At 44.2% G+C, this 22,935-nt stretch overlaps 1 protein-coding gene across 3 annotated transcripts in view; it reads left to right on the forward strand.

Moving 5' to 3' along the window:
- Nucleotides 1–4,674: 4,674 nt before the first annotated feature.
- The window catches only part of VWA3A (von Willebrand factor A domain containing 3A), a 182,432-nt gene continuing 164,171 nt past the window's right edge, over nucleotides 4,675–22,935 (forward strand). For all 3 annotated transcript variants that reach the window (XM_088476214.1, XM_088476216.1, XM_088476215.1), the window contains exons 1-3: nucleotides 4,675–4,742; nucleotides 6,452–6,526; nucleotides 12,362–12,494. In XM_088476214.1, coding sequence (XP_088332340.1) covers nucleotides 6,462–6,526; nucleotides 12,362–12,494 — 198 coding nt within the window. In that variant the 5' untranslated portion in view covers nucleotides 4,675–4,742; nucleotides 6,452–6,461. The remainder of the gene's footprint in view (nucleotides 4,743–6,451; nucleotides 6,527–12,361; nucleotides 12,495–22,935) is intronic.

Genomic DNA, 22,935 nt, shown 5'->3' on the forward strand with positions numbered 1-22,935 from the left:
CCAACTCAAAGATGACGGAATTTACCATTCAAGATCGTACAGTCCACATAAAGGACTTTATTACATGCACTACAGACTATGTAGTTTATGGTATTATATGTACATGTGACCTTATGTACGTCGGAAAAACTAAGAGACAAGTTAAGATAAGATGGGCAGAACATGTCCGCAATATTATTAAGTGCAATGATAATCATCCATTTTCATTACACTTTAAAGAAAAACACGATCAATCAACTAAGGGGTTAAAAAGTTTTTTTGGGATAGCTTGGATAAAGAATAATTGGAGAACCAAGGATAGAGATATTAGATTGGCTAAATCAGAGATGAAGCATATCTATGACCTAAACACTTTGAAACCTCTAGTTCTTAATCATGATTTTGAGGTCAGATGGTTTTTGTGATCTTGCCTGTATTGGTTTTACTTAACCTACTTGCCATTCATCAAAATTGTACATATTTGTAATTTGTTTTCTACTAATTTGCCATTTGTCTTTTATATTTAAGTATTTGTATCGTTATTTTCAAGATGTTAATCGGGTATTTTTTTCACTTATATTTTTTAATATTTTTTATATTCCAGTTAGTGTAGGTGGAACGCATTATTTGCGTTCCACATTGGTCCTGGATATAGGAGGTTTGTTCCGTATTGTGCATATGTGGGTCCGATCATGTGATACGGACCTTACACGTGATGACGGCGTCTGGAGCGGAAGCTGTAACGTTACGTGTTTGCAGCTCGTAGCTAAGCTACCAAGGCCTATTTAGCATTTACTATGCCGGGATGGGCTTTTTTTTATTAGCCTAACGGCAAAAGCAGACACTGGTGCTTAGTGATCTATGAGGAGTGGTCATTTTTGATTAAATGTTATTCAATATGTATTCTTATATATTAGATTTTTAATAGTTTGAATGAAAAAAGTATTTTCTCTTATTATAGTTTATTCATACTTTCACTCCACTTGAAAAAGACACCACAGTGCGTCGAAGCACATAGTAAGGAGTGTTTTACTTGGGGATAGCCAGCATACCCATATCTTACTGAATTTACCCGGGTACCATCTTCAGTATTGCAACATCTATATGGTACCGCTGTCCATCCACTTTTTTGTTTTAATTGGATTCAAATAAATTTACCTGTGGTTATACTACAAGTGTATTTTTATTTTTTAATATGTACAGACACCACATATTCCCTCCATTTGGATGGATGCATGGGGATATAAAGAAACCGTTATGTGTTTTACACCAGTTGATTTGAAGTAAGCATTCGTGTAAGCACCTCATACAGTATATCTTGTACTTTCACGAATCTGGTGGTTTGATTTGGGATTTGAAGATATTTTCTGGAAGCTATCCTGGAGTGTCACCCTGGTGGAGAGGATCATTCTTTGCACCCAATTCCACTTCCCAGCATTACTATAGGGATGGAACTTTTATTTAATTGACAATAATACACTATTGTGGACTCTTGTTTTTTTGTGTTTTTTTCATACATGAGAATGGGTCCATCGTTGAAGATCAAAGCTGAATAATTTTGGAGCGCAAGTGAGGGTGTTTTGTTTACTGATGTAAGCTGTCTATCCTGCTGATCTGGAAAATGCAGTCCAGATTTTGACGTGGCTCAAAATAATTCAAATCGAGTCTGTTAAGCTGAAATTGGCATCATTGAGGAGTATGCTTGAAGCATACTTATGTACTTTTTGTTTCTTCCATCTGGGAAATCCTAAAGGGCAAGGTCTAGGGTGCTGGTATGGTGGGTTTAATTATGTGACTTGTGTCATCATGGCCACATCCCCTCAATGTGACCCCTTCTACCCTGTACAAGTGTTTCTAACTCCAGTCCACAGGATCCCTAACAGTGCATGTTTTCTAGATCTCCTAATTGGTGCACAGGTGTATCCACTACTGGCTGACACATTTTGAAATATCCACTGGTGCTAATTATTTCACTTGTGATACTGTGGAAATCTAAAAAAATATGCATTGTGTTAGCAGCCCTTGAGTACTGGAGAGTGCAAACACTACTTACAACAATGTCTGCTCCTGGCCTTCCCACTTTACGATTACAGTCACCTGTGTTGAAACACCCTTCTGATCAATTAATCATTTTAACACAAGTAACTGCAATTATAAACTAAGTGGGAAGTAGTGATGGCCATCAAAAGTTATACCATCGATGGTCAATGGTTTTCAACGAACTGTAGAAAGACATAGATGGTTTAGCCTTTGATGGCTGAGTGCTGCACACAGGGCTGTAACTAGCTATGAGCGACCAGTGCCACTGCACAGAGCGCAGAGGCGCTGTGGGCGGCACCATCGCCACCACATGGCCCTTGCTCCTGGCTAGCAGGGTGCCTGGAAGGGCACTCTGCTGCCAAGATTGCTGCTGCAGCACTGACAGAGCGTCCTGAGGACGCTCCGATGGGCACCCTGCACAATATATGCAGCTGATTGGGCATCTTGAGGATGAACGGTCAGAGGTGAACTTATCGGAGCTACCGGTCACACCCCCTCTGTGTGACATAATGACGTCATGCAAGCGACGTCATGACGTTGTATGCTCAGGAGGCGGGGCTGGCACAGGGCACAATTGTGCACTGTTACGGCTCTGGCTGCACATAGGTAGACCTCGGCCTTCGGACAGGCGCATCTAATGTTTCCTAAACATGGGGCTCCACCATCAATGGTCCAGCATTGGTGTCATGCCATCGACAGCAAATAAAACACTTGCCATTGGACATAGACTACCAATTGTTTGCAATCATTGATGGTCAATGGCCATCACTAGTGGGAAGTCCTGGACTAGAACCAGTGGCATATCTATAACGGGTGCAGTGTGTGCGTGGCACACGGGCCCCTCGGGTCCAGGGTGGCCCCGCACCGCCCACTATGCACCCATATTATTTTAAACTTACCTGTCCGTGGTCCAGCGTCGGGTGTCAGCACTGCTCAGAACACCCGGAAAATGGCCGCCGCTGCCATTTTTAAGGTGTTCTGCGCATGCGCAGTAGACTCCGGGCACACTATAGTGCCCCGAGTCTACTAAGGCTCCGGTGGCTGGCCAGCTGTGTAAGTCGGCTGCCGGCCGCCGAGGAGAGAGGAGGGGGCCCTGCACAGAGAGTGCACACGGGCCCCCTCCTCTCTTAAGACGCCCCTGACTAGAACATTTTGTACCTGGTGGAAGGGGTCAAGTGGGGGGGGTCTGTTGTACAATATGTAGATTGTAAGGTCCATGGGGATAGGAACTGATGTCAGTGGCAAACGCAGGATTTCTAGAGGGGGGTTTAAAAAATGCCTGATTTTAGAGTGAGCGTTGCCAGTCCATGAAGAGGGTAGAATTAGCACTTAACCAGCTTTAATATGCGTCATACAAAGTATATTGTGTGTCATATATAGAGGACCAACAATCACAGTAACCCATTAAATGCGGCAGTAGGGCCATCCTGTCTGAGCGGAATGGTTTTATTTTAGATATGGGCACCATTCCAGAGTATTAGAGCAAGTCCGGGAGTCTGGGGGAGCAGCAGAGGAACCTAGCACTGCCCTGTACATATATGTACATCTTGGGCTCTAATACAGCACACCCTTATGCTGGGCATACACGGCAAGATAAAAATGTCTGTCAGACCGACAGACATTTTATCTGGCCGGCTGCCAGCCGCAGATGTCCGCGGCATACACTGTGAGAGAAATCTCACAGTGTACAGCCCGACATCTGCGCTCCGCCCCCGGGGGAGGAGACATTTCCCTGTTCCTTCCGTAGGAAGGAACACAGGAAATGTCTGTCTGTCGGCCGCGCTGGGCATACACTGCCCGATGCGGCCGACAGTTACCGGGTAAATATCGCATCGGACGGGCATGCTGGACAATCCAGCATGCCCGACCAACCAATATTTAACCCTCGGTCGCCCCCCCACACGCTACAATTATCGCGGCGATCCGCCGATATCGGGCGGATCGTCCCGATAATTGCAGCGTGTATGCCCAGCATTAACAGCAAATGTTTTCCAGATCTCCTAGCTGGTGCACAGGTTATTTATTACTGGCTGATAATTGTTAAAAGATTAACAGGTGGTACTAATTATTTCATTTGTGATACTGAGAAGAACATTCAGCACTAGTAAAATTCTATTATATTACTATTTGTATTGTAGTAATGGTATGGGCTGGGAAGAGGGGTTTCCAATTAATATTCTCAGTAATGCTCTGCGCAATACATGTTTGCCGCAATATAAATGTTAATGCATAAATAATTCCATCCCTTTGCATGAAGCATTACATTAAAATTAATTACTTTCTAAACAAGCACTTAAGTATTGCAATAGCCTTCAATACGTGAAGATATAAAGTGGTGCTATACAGATTCATAAATAAAATAACACGTATGCCATTACTTCACGTGTAAGGTGTTGCTAAGCATCACTACAGCAGCACTGTGGAGTAGTTAATTCATTAAAAGCAGCCTCTGCCTAGCAACGGACCATACCAACTAGCCTTCCACACTCCAGGACTTAAATAACAACATTTTAGATACTGATAGCTAAGTCTTCTATTATTATACATTATGATAATAACAACGCGCTTTACCCCGCCCTTAAATCCGTCCTGTGCACCCCTGCCCCACTATGCGGTATCAGTGGTAGGTGCCGTTGTTATGGAGACGCAGTAACATCTCCTCAGTAGCAGGAAGCTGGGGGCACTGTGTGCTGGGACCGGGACGGCTGAATCCAGCCAGGCAGGTAAAGAGAATGTGCGCTATACGATCTATTACTGTATATCCCGCAGAGACTGACAAAGCTTTCTTGAACCTGTAGTTGTTCCACAGGGGCCTCACAACAACCGTCCTCTAGCTTCAATAACTGGTGTACGTAAATTACTGTGGCCTGGATCACAGATAAGGGCAATGCAACATATCCATTGATATACAATAATATTTTGTGTGTTGGATCAGATTACCCATCTGCAGTACATTCACTTCTATATAGCATTAACATATACATAGTTCTTTATATATATATATATATATATATATATATATATATATATATAATTATATATATATATATATATATATATATATAGAGTTAGTATGAGCTGTATGAAGGGGGTTTGTTACAAAAAATACTATATTTTTATAGTATTTAGGAGCATATTTATCTTTAATTGCATTTTGGCCTGATAATTAGAACTTCATGTCACCACATTTTGCGGCAATAAGGAAGTCATTATCAGGGGAATGTATTAACAATGTCTTGCAGGCAAAATTTGTGGTAAAGTAGTCTATAGGCTAACACTAACCCCATATATGGATGACATTAGCTATCGAGTTCAAGCTCTGGAAAGCTTTTCGAAGCTTGGCACATTTCATAATTTAGCAGTCCGCATAAAACCTTTACTACATTCTGGAGATATTTAACTTTTACCGGTCTTCAGACAGTAGTGGTTTTTGGAGGATATCATGCAAAAAAATGTTAATAAATATGTCCCTAAAGCTGGGTACACATGAGACAATTATTGAACGATTTGTCTTTTTCGAATGGATCAGAACGACAAACTGTTAAAATCGTCCAGTTTGTATGCACTATAACTCTCCCACGGTGGTGTCCATCGCATCTTCAGATCTGCCGTACATGCTGCTCAATCTGAGGATATCGCCAACGATATTCCGCAAATTGTGTGTACGCACTACTGGACGACCAGGCAAATATTAACATTATATAGTTAACAATGAAACGACTGAACAGCGCACAATATATCGTTCAGTTGTTTGGAAATTTTGCACAGCGTGTATGCACTATATCGTTTGTCCGGGAGTTCAAGGAGAATCGGGACAACCATCGAATCGTTTGCACATCGTCTAATGTGTACCCAGCTTTAGTCTTAAACAGAAATATATCTGGTTTACCCCTAACCAGACAACAATTAGTGTAGTTACTTTTTTTTCAATTTAAATCTATAAAGGTATTAAGACATAATCAAACAGTAGCTAAAGATGTTTTTGTTGCTTCTCTTTTTTTTTCCAACTAGTGTAATGTTTGGGAAGTGAGAGTATGTTTTTCAATACTACTTTTAATACTGTCCCTTGAAAGGTGTAGCTGTAATGTATAATGTTAGGGTATACGGGTAGTTGCAGTTGGATGGATAATATTTTTTAAAGATATTATAAAACTGTGTATCAACCATAAAAAGCAATATAATCGTTCCACTTAGTATGCAAATGATCATGAATTTTGTAGAATGCTACCATGGAATTATCAACAATTTTGCATAAACCATCTCCCTGACGCAGAAAGGCCATGCTTGTAGTGACAAGAATAGATCTGCAAATATATCATCATTTTTAAGAAGTTGTTTCTAAGTGTCATTTTGTTTTTAATTATCTAATTTAATCAATCTATTTGCATAAAGTTCTGCATTCCATTAAAGATCTATAATCTATATGTTGCAGAAATTATCAAATGGATTTGCACACAGAAAACATGGCTCATATTTTGGAAAACGAGCAGTTCTTCAAAACATCCTAGTAAGTATTATGTCAGATGCAAACATCGGGTTTTACCGTGGATGGCTTGTGTTCACCATGCAGTGACTATGTAAAGTACAGAATGTGCCCTGCATTGTAAACTAAATTGTCCATAGGGACCATTGATTAAAAAAAATGCAGAGTTGCATTACGGCAGTAAGTTGTCTATCTGGCAGAAGTTGCTGAAAAAGGTGATATTCCCTATTTGGTGTTATATGAATGTGATGTTATGTGTTTTAGGTTGGGGTAGAGGGTGCGGAGGGTGCGCTCGCCCTATGGGTGTAATGCTGGAGTAATAGTGTGTTGTGGTCTTTTGTGTTCGATGTTGTGTGTGGAGTGATGGGGTGTAGGGAGGGAAGGGGGTCTAATGGACTGGAGGTGGTGGGTGAGGAAATGAAGACAGAGGCAGAAATGGGGGCCAAAGGGTTTATTGGAAAAAAAACAGTACTAATCCTGTTCGGTCCCAGGTACCCAGGTGTGGTGAGCGATCCACTTAGGGGTGTGTGTGGGTGGAGACTGGGGAGGTGAGTGGACCCTTTTAGGGGGCTCCTTTCCGTGCAGTTCAATAGACCGGCACGTTACCCCTGCTGGACCTTTGGTCAACAGTCTTAGGATGTCTCGGGGGGAGGGGAGTGGTGGGTTGGCAGCGGGTCTGGCGGTTGTGGATGTACACCCTGGCGGCGTCCCGCGCAGGGGTATAAGTCTCGGAGTCATTTACCTACCGGTAGGATTTGTTGGTGAAAAAGGCTTGGGCTGCTGGTAGCTGGTGTTAGTTTCCTTTTGCAGATGCGGTGTTGGATGGCTGCTGCGGTGTCAGCGGTTGGAGGAAGCTTTGTGTGTGGTAGTGGCTTGCTGGTGCACTGTGTTTTAGGTTATCTGCTCTTGTGACAAGGTTGTAAATACAAATGATGTAAAATAAAACTTACTATGTTCTGCATAGTCTTCATTCTTAACTATTTATACTATAGGGGTTATATTTACTAAAGGGCAATTTTAAAATCGATTTAAAATGTATCAAAATTGTTCAACATCGATGGTGTGTTTCTGGGGCTAAATTACACATTTACTAACAGACATTTTTTTTCTAAGTATTATTAAATTTATTAAAATGGAGCTTTAGTAAAAATAGCCCTGTCTAGATGCTTATTATACCCCTTTCACATCGCAAACCCGGGCCGGACCCGGGTTTTGAACCCGGGTCGGACCCGGGTTTTGAACCCGGGTCAGACCCGGGTCAGGGCCTTTCACATCGCCATAATAACCCGGGTTATTCCCGGGTTATTGCAGATTTGGTGCCTTTTAACTCAACCCGGGTTGCCCATGTTAAAACAGTGTGATGTAATTTTTAAAGGATTTTATTGGCTCACAATTATGATGACGTTTTCAGTAAAGAAAAAGGAGGGGCTGGGGAATGCTTACAGTGCAGCAATCATGGCCGTCGCTAGCCGGGTCTCACGCATGCGCACAACAGTGCCGGCTCCGTCGTGCGCATGCCCATTGGGCAAACATCGACCCGGTTGCGAGCGCTCAGCGCTTGCGACCAGGTCTGAATCAGGCCCAAAGTGTGCAGTGCAGGACAGTGATGTAACTACAGAGACATGTGCTCTGTGTGCAGGCTGGTCAGCTGACTGGAAAAAGCCAATCAGCACTATTTTCTCAGACCCGGGTCGAATATCCCGGGTCTGTACCATTTAAAAGCCAAATAACCCGGGTCCGACCCGTGTTTAACCCTTCTTTTAACCCGGGTTGAAATACCGGGTCAGTAGACCCGGGTTATTCATTTTGGTGCATTTTAAAATCGTGTCGACCCGGCAACAACCCGGGAATAACCCGGGTTATTTTGGCGATGTGAAAGGGGTATAAGATATACTGAAAGTAGTCTTGCACTTTTATCTTTGCTAGAAAGATTATATTAAAGGTGTGTACACACACTGCGATGATATAAATTGTCAATATAACTCAGATCATGCATTAACAATTCACCATTTGAAAACTTTATAAAGTAGTTGAAAAGCGTTTATAAATACTTTAAAAACACTGGGGCATCTGAAGACGTTGACTTATTAATTTGATTGTAGCTTCACTTTGAGCTTCAATAGAGCACATGTGAACCTTATTTCATGATTCCATTGCCTTGAAAGGAGCCAGACACAATTATTTCAAAAGCACATAACCGTACATTTTCTGGGTTCAAAAGAAATTACAATTATGAAGATTATAGTACAGGCATCATGGTAGAAATTGCATTTGTATAGGGTTAGTTACGGGATCCCGGTGGTTGGGATGCCAGCGGCCAGAAAACCGACAGCATCATCCCGACAGTCAGTATCCCGCTACCTGCAGGTAAGACCCCTAACCCTCCCCTTAACCCTAACCCACTTTTCCTGCAGCCTAACCCTAACCTCCCGCTTCCCCGAAGCCTAACCCTAACCCCCCTGCCACAGCCTAACCTTAACCCCCCCCCCACAGCCTAACCTTAATCCCTCCCCCTAGTGCTTAACCCTAGCACCTAAACCTAACCCTCCCCCTAACCCTAATACTTACTGTCGAGCTGCCGGCAGTCGAGATTCTGGAGCCGGGATTCAGTCTGCTGTCGGGACTCAGGCGCCGGTATTCTGAGTGCCGGCATCCCAACCACCGGGAATATCACTACATCCCTTTGTATATAGTGAGCAATCAGACTTTTGCTTACATATTCTAAACCAAAATAGAAAATTGCCTAATCTGATTGGTTGCTACGGGTAACACTTCCTTTTCAGGTTTCATAAATGTCAGCCTAGAACATCATTGCCCTTAAAAGATATGCAATAGGTACTGACCACCTAGTATAAGGATACATGTATCTGAGCATTAGCCATGTCACAGCAGTTTCAGACTAATGTAAGGTGCACTTGTCTTATGAATCTTTGATGGCCATGACAGCCGCTCTTGCTTAGTCACAGCTTCGCATTTAAGCATTACAGCCAAGTCCAGGGACGTGCAGTCAGGGGAGGCAGAGCCTGTCATACTGAGTAATATAATACAAAGAAGATATTTATAACACAGATTGTGTCATAAATATCTGCTTTACAATATTCTATCATTCTCTACAGTTAAAATCAGTGGGGAGGCAGCGCTCTTGCTGCCTCCCGCTGACAATAGAAAACCACAGAAGCGGGGGGCAGGGCCATGCCACAAGCTGTAAAAGCTCATTGAATAAAATAGGGCAAAGAGACACCTATAGAAATGCCTCATTGACAGGGACGTGCTTTTAGCCCACATGAAAGTATGCCCCTGTCAGTCAGGCAGATGTGACGGACAGCAAATTCATAACTGGATCCCCTGTCATCACTGGATGGGTAGCAGGCATATGCTTAGGGGATGCGGTGGGGACACAGTGGAGGTGTGGACATTAACGGCGGCGGGACCCGGTGGATATACCTGGCATGGCGGCAGGTCACGCATGTGCACTAGCGTCACTGCTCCGAAAGGAGCAGTGAAGCCGCTTGCGGGACAGCTGATTTTCAGATCGGCTGTCACCGCGCCGGAGCAATGCTGAATTACCCTGGATTCAACTGCGAGTTAGAGTGTTAATTATCGGGGTCCGAACGGACCTCGATAATTAACATCATGAATAGACCCGTAAGTGTCTTATATTTATTTTAATATTTTCTTTACAGGTGGACTACAAGTGCCAGCCTTGTGGTTCTTCAAGTGCTGGCATGCTGGGACAGACTTGCTGTGACCTGTAGGCTGCCTGTAAAGAACAATATTATTATACCATGAACCCCGCACTCACTGCCACCAGGGGTGCGGACATAGGCCCTGATTCAGAGCTGGACGCTCTGACCAGAGCGCTCGCTCTGAATCAGGGCCCACCTCCATTAAAATGGAGCGTCCTCCTGGACGCTCGTATAGCTGTGGGTCACCACCCACAGCATATACGAGCGTGCAGGATGATGGTCGCGATGGTCTTGACCATCGCGACCATCGAAACTGCGAGCAAAAGCCTGCGGTTGAGTTTTTCAACCGCAAGGCCAGGAGTGATTTTGGCTCTATCAGAGCCAAAATCACTCCCACTGACCCATCACTAGTGATGTCAGTGGGGCCGGCTTCAGACGGTAGGCGTTCCCTTGGGAACGCCTCTGTCTGGCAGGCACGCCCCCGGCACGCCCACCAAAGGGGGCGTGCTGTCAATCAACATCGACAGCACGCCCCCTTTGATGAGACACTCCGAGCGAAGGAAAGTCCTTCGCTCGTCGGGTCTCGCGCATGCGCACAACGGAGCTCCCTCCGTCGTGCGCATGCGCAGTGCGGACCATCGACCCGCTTGCGAGCGGACAGCCGCTCGCGAGTGGGTCTGAATGAGGGCCATAGTGCTGTTTGTTGCTCGGGAGGGGGGACCCAATTTAAATTTTTTGGGATCCCCATTTTCTGAGGAATTTCAGCCCATGGGCTGACTAGTTTAGGGGTGGTTAATGTGATGGCAAGGGGGCACCACACTGAGAGTACCCCCTGCTATGGCAGTATCGCCCTGGCTGGTTCAGCCTGGTGCTGGCTACTGTTAAATAAGGGGAACCCTATGCTGGTTTTTTTGTGTTTTTTTTAAGGGGGGTGGGGAGATGTTAATCAGCCAGTGCCTCCCCAGCCATTGACCTCGCCGCACGTCACTGCAGCCGACATATAAAAATACTACAATGCATTGAACTTAGGGGCTCTAAGCTGTGAAGTGGCAGGAGCTGTTCTCATTGTGATCAATTCTCCACAAAGTAATAGCATTTCACAAGTAATTTTAAAGCAGTTTGGCCGAGGGTAATGCTCCAGCAGCCAGAGCTTTAATGTAAGCAGATCCCAACACCGCTGAATGAGGCATCTTTTAAAGTCAGTTTATTTGATTAGTTCACTTACAGTCAGTATTAAACATGACTTTTGGTTATAGATTATGGCCATATTAAAACATCTGTTTGAGTCCATTGTAATTGGGAACAAATAGCTGCTTGTTTGCTGAATTGTAAAGCCAGTAATGCCAAATCAGACTGTTTGATATAATATAATATATTATATAACTAATGCTAATGCAAGTACATGGTGTTAAGTCTCCATAGAGCCTGGAGGTGAGGGAGAGCCAGTAGTGCAGGTCCGTCCACCTGAGGCTGCTGCTCTGCTGTTCTGGGTGTACCAGCACCCATGTTCTGCATAAGTGCTGGTACATGGGCAGGAGGGCCCAAATAGCACGTGTCAACTATGTTTTACTGTGCATGCTCTGACTCCCTTGGGCCCCATAACAAAATTGAGGGAACATGGGCAATGTCTGTTCCTCTCCCAGTATGTGATTTTAATTATAGGGTGTTATGTAGATTTATTTTTTAACCCTCTTCTTTGGTAAATTTCTGTGCTCTTTGCATGCTGATGACATCACTTCCACCCATTGATATGTATGATAACTGGGGCATGTGACTGATAGTAACACATTGTGACCAATCAGATTTTTTTCCGTACATTTTAGACAATAATAAAAAAATCTAATTATTTGTTGCTTTGGTTATAGCACCTTTTTCCTGTGCACCCCCAATTTCATTATTGCCCCTATATGTATGAGAACTTATTTTTCCTTCGACTAAGAGGATAGCTGTATATTTTAATACTGTATGTTAACTATAGCTATGTGAAAGAAATCAATTTCATAACTACTGTCTACCAGCTACCATTAATTTAATGCCACTGTTTGCATATACTTTATAGAAGAATCCTAGATCTCATTTGAGCTGAATTTATGTATCAATTAATTATTCATTTCAGTTAAATGGAAAATCGACAGCATATGTTTACATGTAATGGTTTTGTGTTGTATTAAAGCCAAGAACCGGAAGAAGGTTTGAAATCCTTTCCCATAAGTGTAAGACCTTCCTGGCAGGATGTGAAACCCGGCAAGTTGACTTACGATAACGGCTTATTGGTGACACACGTCAATCAGACACAGGACCTGCTGGTAATTCACATAGGTGTAGCTATGTTATATATGCACATATGTAAGATCGTATGACTTGTTATAGAGCATGAAATAGATTTACATATGTCATCTTCAGAGTTGATCATAAAATATATTGTCTTACTATTTTTCCTCTTATTATTAATAATATGCAAAAGTCCTGTTCTGCAGACCTGAAAGGGGCATTTAATCCAAATATAGAGCTTTCTGAGAGGATAAGGCTGGGGTTTGGACAGATAGGGTGCAGTGCTTATTTTGTCCTGATTTCGTGTGTCCAATGTTAGGAGAAATGTAAATGGTTATCCAACTATTCATGACGTGATTGGTATTGAAAGGTAAACCTAACAAAAGGGTCTATCTCTGTTTGTGTTCTCATCTTTTTGCTATTGCTATGTGTGTCTGCATGCATGTGTAAATTGTGCCAAATGTTGATTTTCCTTGCATGTAAAACATAGTAGACCCTTTTTTTTTTCCTAAGCTCACTGGATGCACACTGCACAACATTAGTTCTCCAGCGGTGCATTCATGGCCTGCACAGAGCACCCCAGGGGTGTACAATAACTCTCTGCTTTCTGTAGACGTTCTATAAACTAGTGAGGTGTGTGGAGAAAAGGAGAAATGTCAGATGGAGCATGGTGATAAAGTGTCACATTATGTGTATAATCCTAAACACAACACCAGAACGATTTAATAAGCAGGCAATCCCACATGCAATGTAAGAAGGACGCCTTTGGTTGCCCACACTTCGGACACTCCCCAGTACCCGAGAGACCCATGGTACAGCGACGGAGAGGGGACAGGTAACCATGATGGTAGATGTTGACGAATATCTCTTTATAAGAGCTGGCTGTCAGGAACATACAGGAGTAGATTAGGGAACTAAATTACTGATCCAAAGGGATTTAAGGGAGAGTGGGAAAAATCTGAGTCCAATGAGCCAGGCCCGTAACAATCGTAGTGTAATCCAGAGAGGTACCTAGAGAGCGATAGTGTAAAGATATCATTTTATTGCTTGGTGATAGACAAGAGAGTAGGGAGTCATGGGGGAAGTAACGGGGAGTGTTGGCTAAAAACGCAGGCATGTCACGACTGTTTCGGGGCATCCTGCATCTGCTATCCTGTACCCAAGAGATATGGTTCTGGCATCTGAGTTCCACAGGACTGCTAACATCGAATGATCCTGGAGCGATGCTGCGCCTTTGTACACAGATGTTTGTGCAAAGACATCGATGGGCATCTCAATATATATCACTGCGACGCACGACATTTGCATATTTTAGCACAGCAGCTGCGTACAGGATCGCTACTGCACTGGCAATGGCGTACAACTCTGCATCAGGCCCGATGTATGTTTTTTGTTCTCCTAATATAATGCTTGGTATAGGTTTGTTTATACCCGAATCATGAGCATGTGGGGGCATTAGAGGAGATGAAGGCAATCTCTGATTTCTCTGGTGTTAGCCAGAAATAAACAAAGTGGCTATGAGTCAAATCTCTGATGCAAATGCATAAAAAGACCCCGTTATTTTACGTCCTATTGTATTAAGAACAAGTTACATTCAGACGTACAAGAACTCAAACCACATATACTATGTTTTGCTCAGCGGGAATATTATTCCAATATTTGCAATCTGTGCCTCTAGTTTTGCAATACGGTGATACCATACTGTATATCACTTGATGGAATAGTGTAACCTTTATGCTTTAAATCTTTTAAAGATATGGATAATATTTATTATAAAAATGAAATTCTGTGTTACCAAAAAAATCATCCTATTTATCATTATATACAGGGCCGGCGCAACGCAGTCAGCGGGGTAAGCATTGTAGGGGGGCGCCGGGCGGGAGAGGCGCCATCCCGCTGCTTGCTTTCTGAGTGCCTTACATCTGACCAGTGAGTGAGAGAGGAAGAGAGAGTTGGCATCTGCCTGTCCCTGTCGGAGATGAGGGGGCCAGTCAGCTAGCTTTAAGCTAAGGGATGGAGGGGACGCCTAGCACTGACCCTGATTTTATATATATATATATATAGTGTTGAGCATTGTTTTTATAAGCATACTGTGACATTTTTCATTCAAATTCCATTTGTGAGTATTATAGCACACAGTCCAGGACAGATATTGCCCGTTAGTGATATAATATGACCAGGGGCGGCCTAAGAGAGGAGGGAACCTGTGTGCAATCTCTGTGTGGGGCCCCTTCCTCTCCCTCGGGTGGTGCCGGTGATTAGACCTTAGTACTGTGCCAGAGTCTACTGCGCATGTACAGATCCCCAGGAACATGGCGCCTGTGCTATGTCCCTGGTGATTTTTCTACTGCGCCAATGTAGGACACTGGAGAGGTAAGGATACGTTGTAACAATATAAGAGCTATCTTACGTACATACTGTAAGGCCTGAATCAGAGATGGATGCTAAAGACACAGCCGCTGTGTCGGTGTATGTAGCAGCTGTGTGAAAGTTTGCTAATACCGCAGGAGGCGTCCAGTGTAAAAAGACGCCTATTGTCGGCATTACGGATCTACATCGTGACCATCGGTCGCAACATCGTCCATCCGAGTGGCCTTCTCATCTCCGCTGCAAAGGCTGGTAAGTCTGCGTTGGAAGACACAGTTACTGTCCTCGGCACTCCCATAAAACGGAGATGACACACATTTGTTTTGGGAAACTGTCCCAGGCTCTACCGCTTTTCGGCCTGTCAATCAGACTGCGGCATCCAGGGCGCTGCAGGTAACATCGCAGGATGAGATCTACACATGAGCAGTACAGCTTCTGCGCATGCGCAGTTCTCAAACCATCGGAGATGTACGTGAACATCGGAGTTCCGTACATTTCTGAATTCGGACCGCAGTCCATATAATCTCTCAAACGAGAGTGTTTCTAATATTTACCTAGCTCTACTGCAGCCTTTGATGGTGCCGGCACGCCAGTGGAAATGTTCGCCCTGGGCTCCACTTGGTCTTCAACCGACCTTGGCCCTCATTCAGAGCCGTACGCTCTGAGCAGAGCGCACGCTCTGAATGAGGGCCGGGCTCCATTTTCATGGAGCGTCTTCCTGGACGCTCGTATAGCTGTGGGTCACCACCCACAGGCTATACGAGCGTGCATTGTGATGGTCGCGATGGTCGAGACCATCGCGACCATCGAATTTGCGAGCCGGAGCCTGCGGTTGAGGTTTTCAACCGCAAGCTCCGGAGTGATTTTGGCTCTATCAGAGCCAAAATCACTCCCACTGACATCACTAGTGATGTCAGTGGGCCGGCTTCTGACGGGAGGCGTTCCCTTAGGAACGCCCCCGTCAGGGAGGCACGCCCCCGGCACGCCCACCAAAGGGGGCGTGCTGTCAATCAACATTGACAGCACGCCCCCTTTGATCGGACACAACGAGCGAAGGACTTTCCTTCGCTCGTCGCGTCTGGCGCATGCGCACGTCGGAGCTCCCTCCGTCGTGCGCATGCTCAGTGCACACCATCGACCCACTTGCGAGCGGACAGCCGCTCGCGAGTGGGTCTGAATCAGGCCCCTTGTTTGCAATTCGCCCTCCCATACAGTTGTTTTATGTGGTGGAAATGTGTTTTATCTTATTTTTATTCAAATTGTTAAAAAAAATATATATAAAAATAACCCTAAAAAATGAGTATAAAGAGGTAAATTTATGTAGTGATGTCACAATCAGCTCCTGTCACCAGTAGGCGACCGCTTGAAATATCATTGTTTTAAAGTGCAGATCCTATAATAATGGAAAGGACGAGTGCGTGGGTTCCGGGGACCCTAGATGCCTCCCCTTGGTTGCAACCCCTCCACCCCCGTACCCTAAAGGTGCATACACACACAACGATTAGCGATAATCGTTTGAAAAAATCATTCACTTTCTGAGTCAAACGATGAACGATTATTGTTCATGCGCGTTCACGTTTGTAGTTTGTAGTTCAGTCAGACTTGTCAACTCAACGATTTTCATTAAGTTAATATGCAAAAATCGTTTGTAGTTCATAAAAATCGTTCATTACATTTAAATGAACATAGTAAATGAACAACTTTAGTAAACGATTTTAGTTCATTTTTTCAAGGTAGAAAATCGTTAACTAAAATCGTTCATTAACTCAATCGTTGTGTGTGTGTATGCAGCTTTAGATTTACCAAGTGTAGAGCAGGGACGGTATATTCTGTTCTTAGGAGTTTAGTGCTGGGCTCTGACATTATGGCCAAGTGCCATACTCCCAGCCTATTACTAAAATGGAGTAGCCGCACCACGTGTGCCTTCACGTTAGGCAAAATACTAAATGGCATATTGTGAATCATTGAGAGTTTACTCTTACATTCCCGCTAGGTGACTGCCTAGCTTTGTATAGTGGTAGAACTGTCCCTGACTATGGATGTGCATGTTTGTAAATGAGCCTTACTGTTTTCTTAGATTACCATAGTAGCGACGACTTCTTTTGGAAATGTTGGAGCTGTCTACTGATTTTAAAAGATATTTATTTTTTGCTTAATGCAAATAAAAGATGTCAGCACGCAAGTAAATTGCATTTTTGTTATCGCGATCAGAGGGAGTTTACCTAACCAAAAGGGACATCATATGAGTGGATACAAGCTGATCACGTGATATACACACTCATTCACCTAACCTTGTTCAACAATTAGTTATGGAAAGTTAAAAATGTAAATCGCTCAACTTTAACAATAGGTACTGTCATTAGCGCACCTCCCAAAACTTACTGTTGGATAATTGGGGCAAGTGTGGATGCAAAGGCGGCGTGACTATGTGTCACTGAGGCATGACCAGCTCTCCTGATGCAATGTACCCTCGCCCTGCAGTAGTAAATGGAACATAGGGCCTGATTCAGACCCGCTCGCGAGCGCTGAGCGCTCGCAAGCGGGTCGATGGTGTCCAAGTGCGCATGCGCACTAGGGAGCCGGCTCCGTCGTGCGCATGCGCGAGACTCGCATAGCGACGGGCAAGCCGTTGCTATGGGTCTCGCTACAAAGGGGGCATGCTGTCGATGTTGAGTGACAGCACGCCCCCTTTGGTGGGCGTGCCGGGGGCGTTGCTGCCCAGACGGAGGCGTTCCCTACCGTCTGGGGCCGGCCCCACTGACATCACAAGTGATGTCAGTGGGAGTGCTTTTGGCTCTGATAGAGCCAAAAGCACTCCAGGGCTTGCGGCAGACGAGACCCTACCACAAGGGTCTAGTCACAAGCCCAATGGTCGCGATGGTCTTGACCATCGCGACCATCTTTTTGGCCGCTCGCTATAGCTGTGGGTGGTCACCCACAGCTATGCGAGCGGCCAGGAGGCCGCTCTAAAAAAGAGAGGGAGGGCACTGATTCAGAGCGAGTGCTCTGAAAGAGCGTCCGGCTCTGAATCAGGCCCATAATTCCCAACTCCAAACAAAGCTGTCCCAAGAGAGAAGGAGGGAGAGTCATAACTAAACATTTTAGAGCAGTCAGAGAACAGTGTCACCCTACATTTTGTTAGTTTGGATAATGGCCACTTGTCGCAATGCCCTAGCTACCACACTGATTGGCCACAACATTGTTTATTTGCAGCACAAATATAAATATTATTTAGGGACAAACGGCCTGACTCCTTGGGATAGTCCACCAATATGAGGACAGTTGGCTGACTGTGTTTCTCCTACCTTACCTGCTGCAGCTGGTGTTAAGCACAGACGGTTAAATCAAAAAGACTGAGGTACTAATTAATTCACCTGTGCTCAACCATGGATATCTCTAAAACCTGAACTGTTGGGGAGCCTTGAGGACCGTGATTGGGAACCTCTGGTCTAGTCTTCCTCCCTAGCTCTGATAGTAAATGAATAGCATATGCATTTAATAAATAGGACTTCTCCTCCCTAACTTAGACCTTCACTTAATGAATAGGATTTATTATACACAACTTAGCCTTACATTAATTTACTAGACCCATAAACCAGCCCAGCAGTATGTAATAGTCCCATCACCCCACCTTAAATTAATAGCAAGGATCTGAGTCCTGGAAATAGCAACACTGTCTTCTCCCAAAAGTGTTGTCCTATTGTATTTTCTCTTTGTATGCTCCCATTGTCTCTGACTGAACTGTCTTCTCACAGTCTGCTATCATTCTATACTGCATGTCTGCTCCTTTTTGTATGTCACGTTTATACTTGCTTATATACGTAGCATCAGCATATTCCATTGCACTTTACAATTGGAAACAAAACAGTACTAAAACAAGACTGGCTAATAATAGACAGAGAAATAGGTAAGAGGGCCCTGCTCACGTGCTTACAATACAGAGTAAAATAACCATTTGATACATGAGGAAAAGTGTTACATATTGCATACTGGTCCAATCACATTGCCAAGGTTTTTTGTGGGCTATATGATCAATGCTCGTCTTGTGTCAGAGGGCTATGTGAGTGTAGAAAGAGAACCATGTAAAGCCATGTGTGGACTGTGTGGAGGGGAGGTAATTGTGTGGAATAGATTATGGAGGTTATGTGGGTGATTGTGGAATATGATAAGCTGCCTAAAAAGTTGTCTTTTTTAAGGATCGCTTGAAGGTTTGGAGACTAGAAGAAAGTATTGCTGTGTGAGGGAAGCAGGGGTGGATTTAGGGGTCTAGGCACAGCATTATTGCCTCCCCCAACATTGGCCTCTCTTCATCCCTACCACACACATCACGTTTCTACTGGCTCTGCCCCTTTATTGTTGGGGCTAGTTCCTTTGTCTTTGGACAGCCAACCTCACCCTCTCCACTCCCACACAAGAGTTTGATACCTACGACCCCTTGCTGGTTGCAAAATAAATAAATAAGTCATAATGACAAAACAAAAATGAATCACTCGGCATCCGGATGGTCCTATCGGGCCAGTGGCCTTCTGGGGCTCTGATGCAGGGAGACTGCTGTGCCGCCCCCAGCAAGTGGCACACCCATGTCTCAAGTGACTAGTAGGAAATCCACCACTGGAGGGAGGGCCTTCCACAGAGTGGGTGCAGCCAGAAAAAGTCCTTTAAATTGGAGCAGGTAATGAGTGAGGATAAGAAATGCAGATCTTGCACATAGCGGAAGGGCCAAGCTGGGAAATGTTTTGGGGAAAGGTCCCCGTCGCTGCCCATTTCACACCCTCAAACGGCTGCAGCCTGTCAGTCAGGTTTGCGTACAAGTCTGAATCAGCCCAATGCTTTTAATAGCAAAATACCCGATCTTTACCCCATATTTTGCTAGTAAAAGCTTTGCCCTTTTACATGCCAGGATGTGTTGGCTGGCTTAGTACATAAACCCCTGTGATACCAATTGTCAAACATGGAGGAGGAAGCGTTATAGTCTGAGGCACTTTTGCTGGATCCCCAGTCTGTAATTTGCACAGGGTGACTGGTAACCTGAACCATAAGGGTTACTACAGCATTTTGCAGCATCACATAATACCCTCTGGTCTACACCTAGATGGTCAAGGGTTCATTCTAGCAAGATAATGATCCAAAACACCCCTCCAGGCTATGTCAGAACTACCATTGTGGAAAAGAACAAGATGGTGGGCTAATCATGGAATGGCCAGCACAGTCTCCAGACCTAAACCCCATCAAGCTTATTTGGGATGAACTGGGCAGAAGGGTGAAAGCAATGCAACCTACAAGTGCAACACATTTATGGGAACCTCTGCACAACTTTCTAAACAATATGTTCTCCATTGTGGAAAGAATGGCACGAGTTCAGCAGTTATACCTGCAAGAGGTGGCTACTTTGCTGAGTCAAAAGCTTACATTACATTTGGTTAATAAACAATAAAGAAATCATAGAATATTTTTCTCCAACTGTTTAATTTAATGTCACAGTACATTGAAACAAATCAAACTGTGTCAATTTCATTAAAAACTGGAAAAATGGGGGTGTTCTAAAACGTGTGACCTGTAGTGTGAGTAGAAGTATTTTTTATTGAATTTGATAACAAACAGACAACGAATATAAGGACTAACAGAGCGAGCGGAGGGGCAGAAGAAGACCATTCAAAATAGGTTGTAGTGATGATAGTCTGTTTAGGGGAAGATCCATAAGGAAATGATTGCAGTAATCAATGCAGGAAATAATGTGTGCATGGATTAGTTTATGTGAGATATGGACATATTCTGTATGATGTATGTAACATGATTTGGATACAGATTGAATGGGGACAGCAAATGATAGTTCTGAGTAAAGGATGACGACATCTAGGCGGCGAGCATGATGGGTAGGGTTTATTGCGTTGTCAGCAGAAATGGAGATATCAGGTTGGTAACTACTGTTGGCTAAAGGGAATTATTATTATTAAATGGAAATGGCAGAAAGACATTCAGTAATGTATGGATGGTGAGAGCTGGGGAGGATATGTAGATTTGTGTAATCATCCAAATACTAATGATACTGAAATCCAAATGAGCTTATTCACTTTCTAAGAGAAGTGGTATAACTAGAGAAAAGCAGAGAACCTCAGACTGAGCTATGTAGTACTCGGACGGGAAGGTGCTTCCAGAGCAGTGAACATTGAAAGATCTATTTGTTAAGTAGGATTAGAACTAGTATAGTACAGTGTCCTGAAGACCTAGAGACTGTAGCAATCGTATGTAAAGAGAGTGGTCACCTGTATCAAATGCAGCAGAGAAATCCAGGAGAATTAGAAGTGAGTAATGGCCCTTTGCTGCCTTTGTGTGCCCTCATTTCCTGCTCCCATTGTATGTAGGAATTCATGTACCACACATAGGGCCTGATTCAGGTCCACACGCAGATGCCGATGTTTACGCAACTTGAACGATTGTTAGCCATTGCGCATGAGCAGCGATTGAATAGCGATTACACTCGTACAGAGGATTCACTCGCAAACTGAGTGACAGGAGTTCAGCATTTGGGGAAGGTAACAGGGACTGGATAGAGAAAAGCAGGCATGACGATACCGTTTAAACACTGGTTCTGGGTGTGCATAAATTAACCACCGCGTTCTTGATCGCAACAGGAGAGCCATCCCCCCTTCTCTCCAGCCTCCTTATCTGCTTGTGCTATCTAGTAATCCTCCCTGCCTGCTTCCCGGTTCTCTTTGTCCTGTGCAGTAATTTACAGGTCTCCCATTTGCTTCTTCTATCTGATTCTCTTTTTTAAATTCTTCTATTACTTCTCTGTCTTTTGGCTGCGCTCCTATCTGCTTCTCTTCTTTGTTAGTAACGTGTCATTATGACATCACGCGCACAGTGCTGAAAAGATCATGAAGCCTCCAGCCAGGAGCAGGAAGCTGGGCATTTCTTTGGGGTGCCAGGTGTCTCTCCAGGTAACTTATGAGCTGGGCACTCATGCCACTGTTATAGCATCTGTGTGGCCCCTTTGGCCTTGCGCCCTGCGCAGTAACATCAATGTAAACGCTCTGGGTGTGGCCCTGGTTAGACCCCGGAAATCTGGATTGTGCTGCCTAAGGCAAGAGAGTTGGGAGACATGCACATTAGTTTCAGACAAGCAAGTGTCCTGAATGGCTTCATACTAGACAGGTCATTACATGATAATACATTCCTTAGATTTAATCTTTTTTGTACAGCTCTTTCTTGCTAGTGTTTTGCAATATTTTAAATGTTTACAATGTAATATTAATTGCAAATAAGCCATCCCTATTCATTACATGGCCTATATCAGCAGTGCAGATGGGATGGTCTCAGTTCATTTAATGCTGTTGTACAGTGAATAAAATTTTATTTATTATGAGCTAAAAATATGCTGTCCTCATTTAAACTTTGCTCAGATGGCACTGCAGTCTTTATAATGGCTAACTTTCTGTCCATAAAGTAGGTGCACAGGTATTTGTGCAAAACAGGTGTTGTAACCCATAGCAACCGATCAGAGGGCCTGATTCAGCAGAGGACGCTGATGAGATTGCAGCTGTGATTTCACACGAAACGCAGCTGTAAAAATATTCTAATAGTTGAAAAGCTTACCCGGGCAGAGAAACCCACTGCTACCATCCAACATCGCGTACTTGCGAAAACATCGGTAACATCGATGCAGATCGGACAGCCATGGGCCCATTGCGGCAAGGCTGATCTGTCTCAACTGCAGCTCACCTCCCACGCAGAGAGGTCTCTAATTTATGAACGCCCACGGAACGGCATTTAAACGGTCAGACACACCTGCGCTCACCTAACCACCACCCCCATTACCTTCCTCAAACGCTGACCACTTGACTTTCACTTTGCGAATGATTCCTATGTGCGTATGTAATCGTAAAGCGACCACTCCACCTGTGTAGTGCGGCTTACACGCATGCGCAATGGCAAATAATCACCCGATCTGTGTAAATTGCAGAATTGCCTCCGCTGCTGAATAAAACTGATTTTTAGTAGTACAGCAAACATCGGTGCACCAGTTTTCATATGATCATGATTATGGCTGCTGCTATTGTACACGAAATGGTGGCACAGACCAGAAAACAGTTAGAACATAAGTGCCAG

The sequence above is a fragment of the Taudactylus pleione genome, unplaced genomic scaffold (assembly GCF_031769625.1).
Source record: "Taudactylus pleione unplaced genomic scaffold, aTauple2 ptg000184l, whole genome shotgun sequence".
NCBI classification, from domain to species: Eukaryota; Metazoa; Chordata; class Amphibia; order Anura; family Myobatrachidae; genus Taudactylus; species Taudactylus pleione.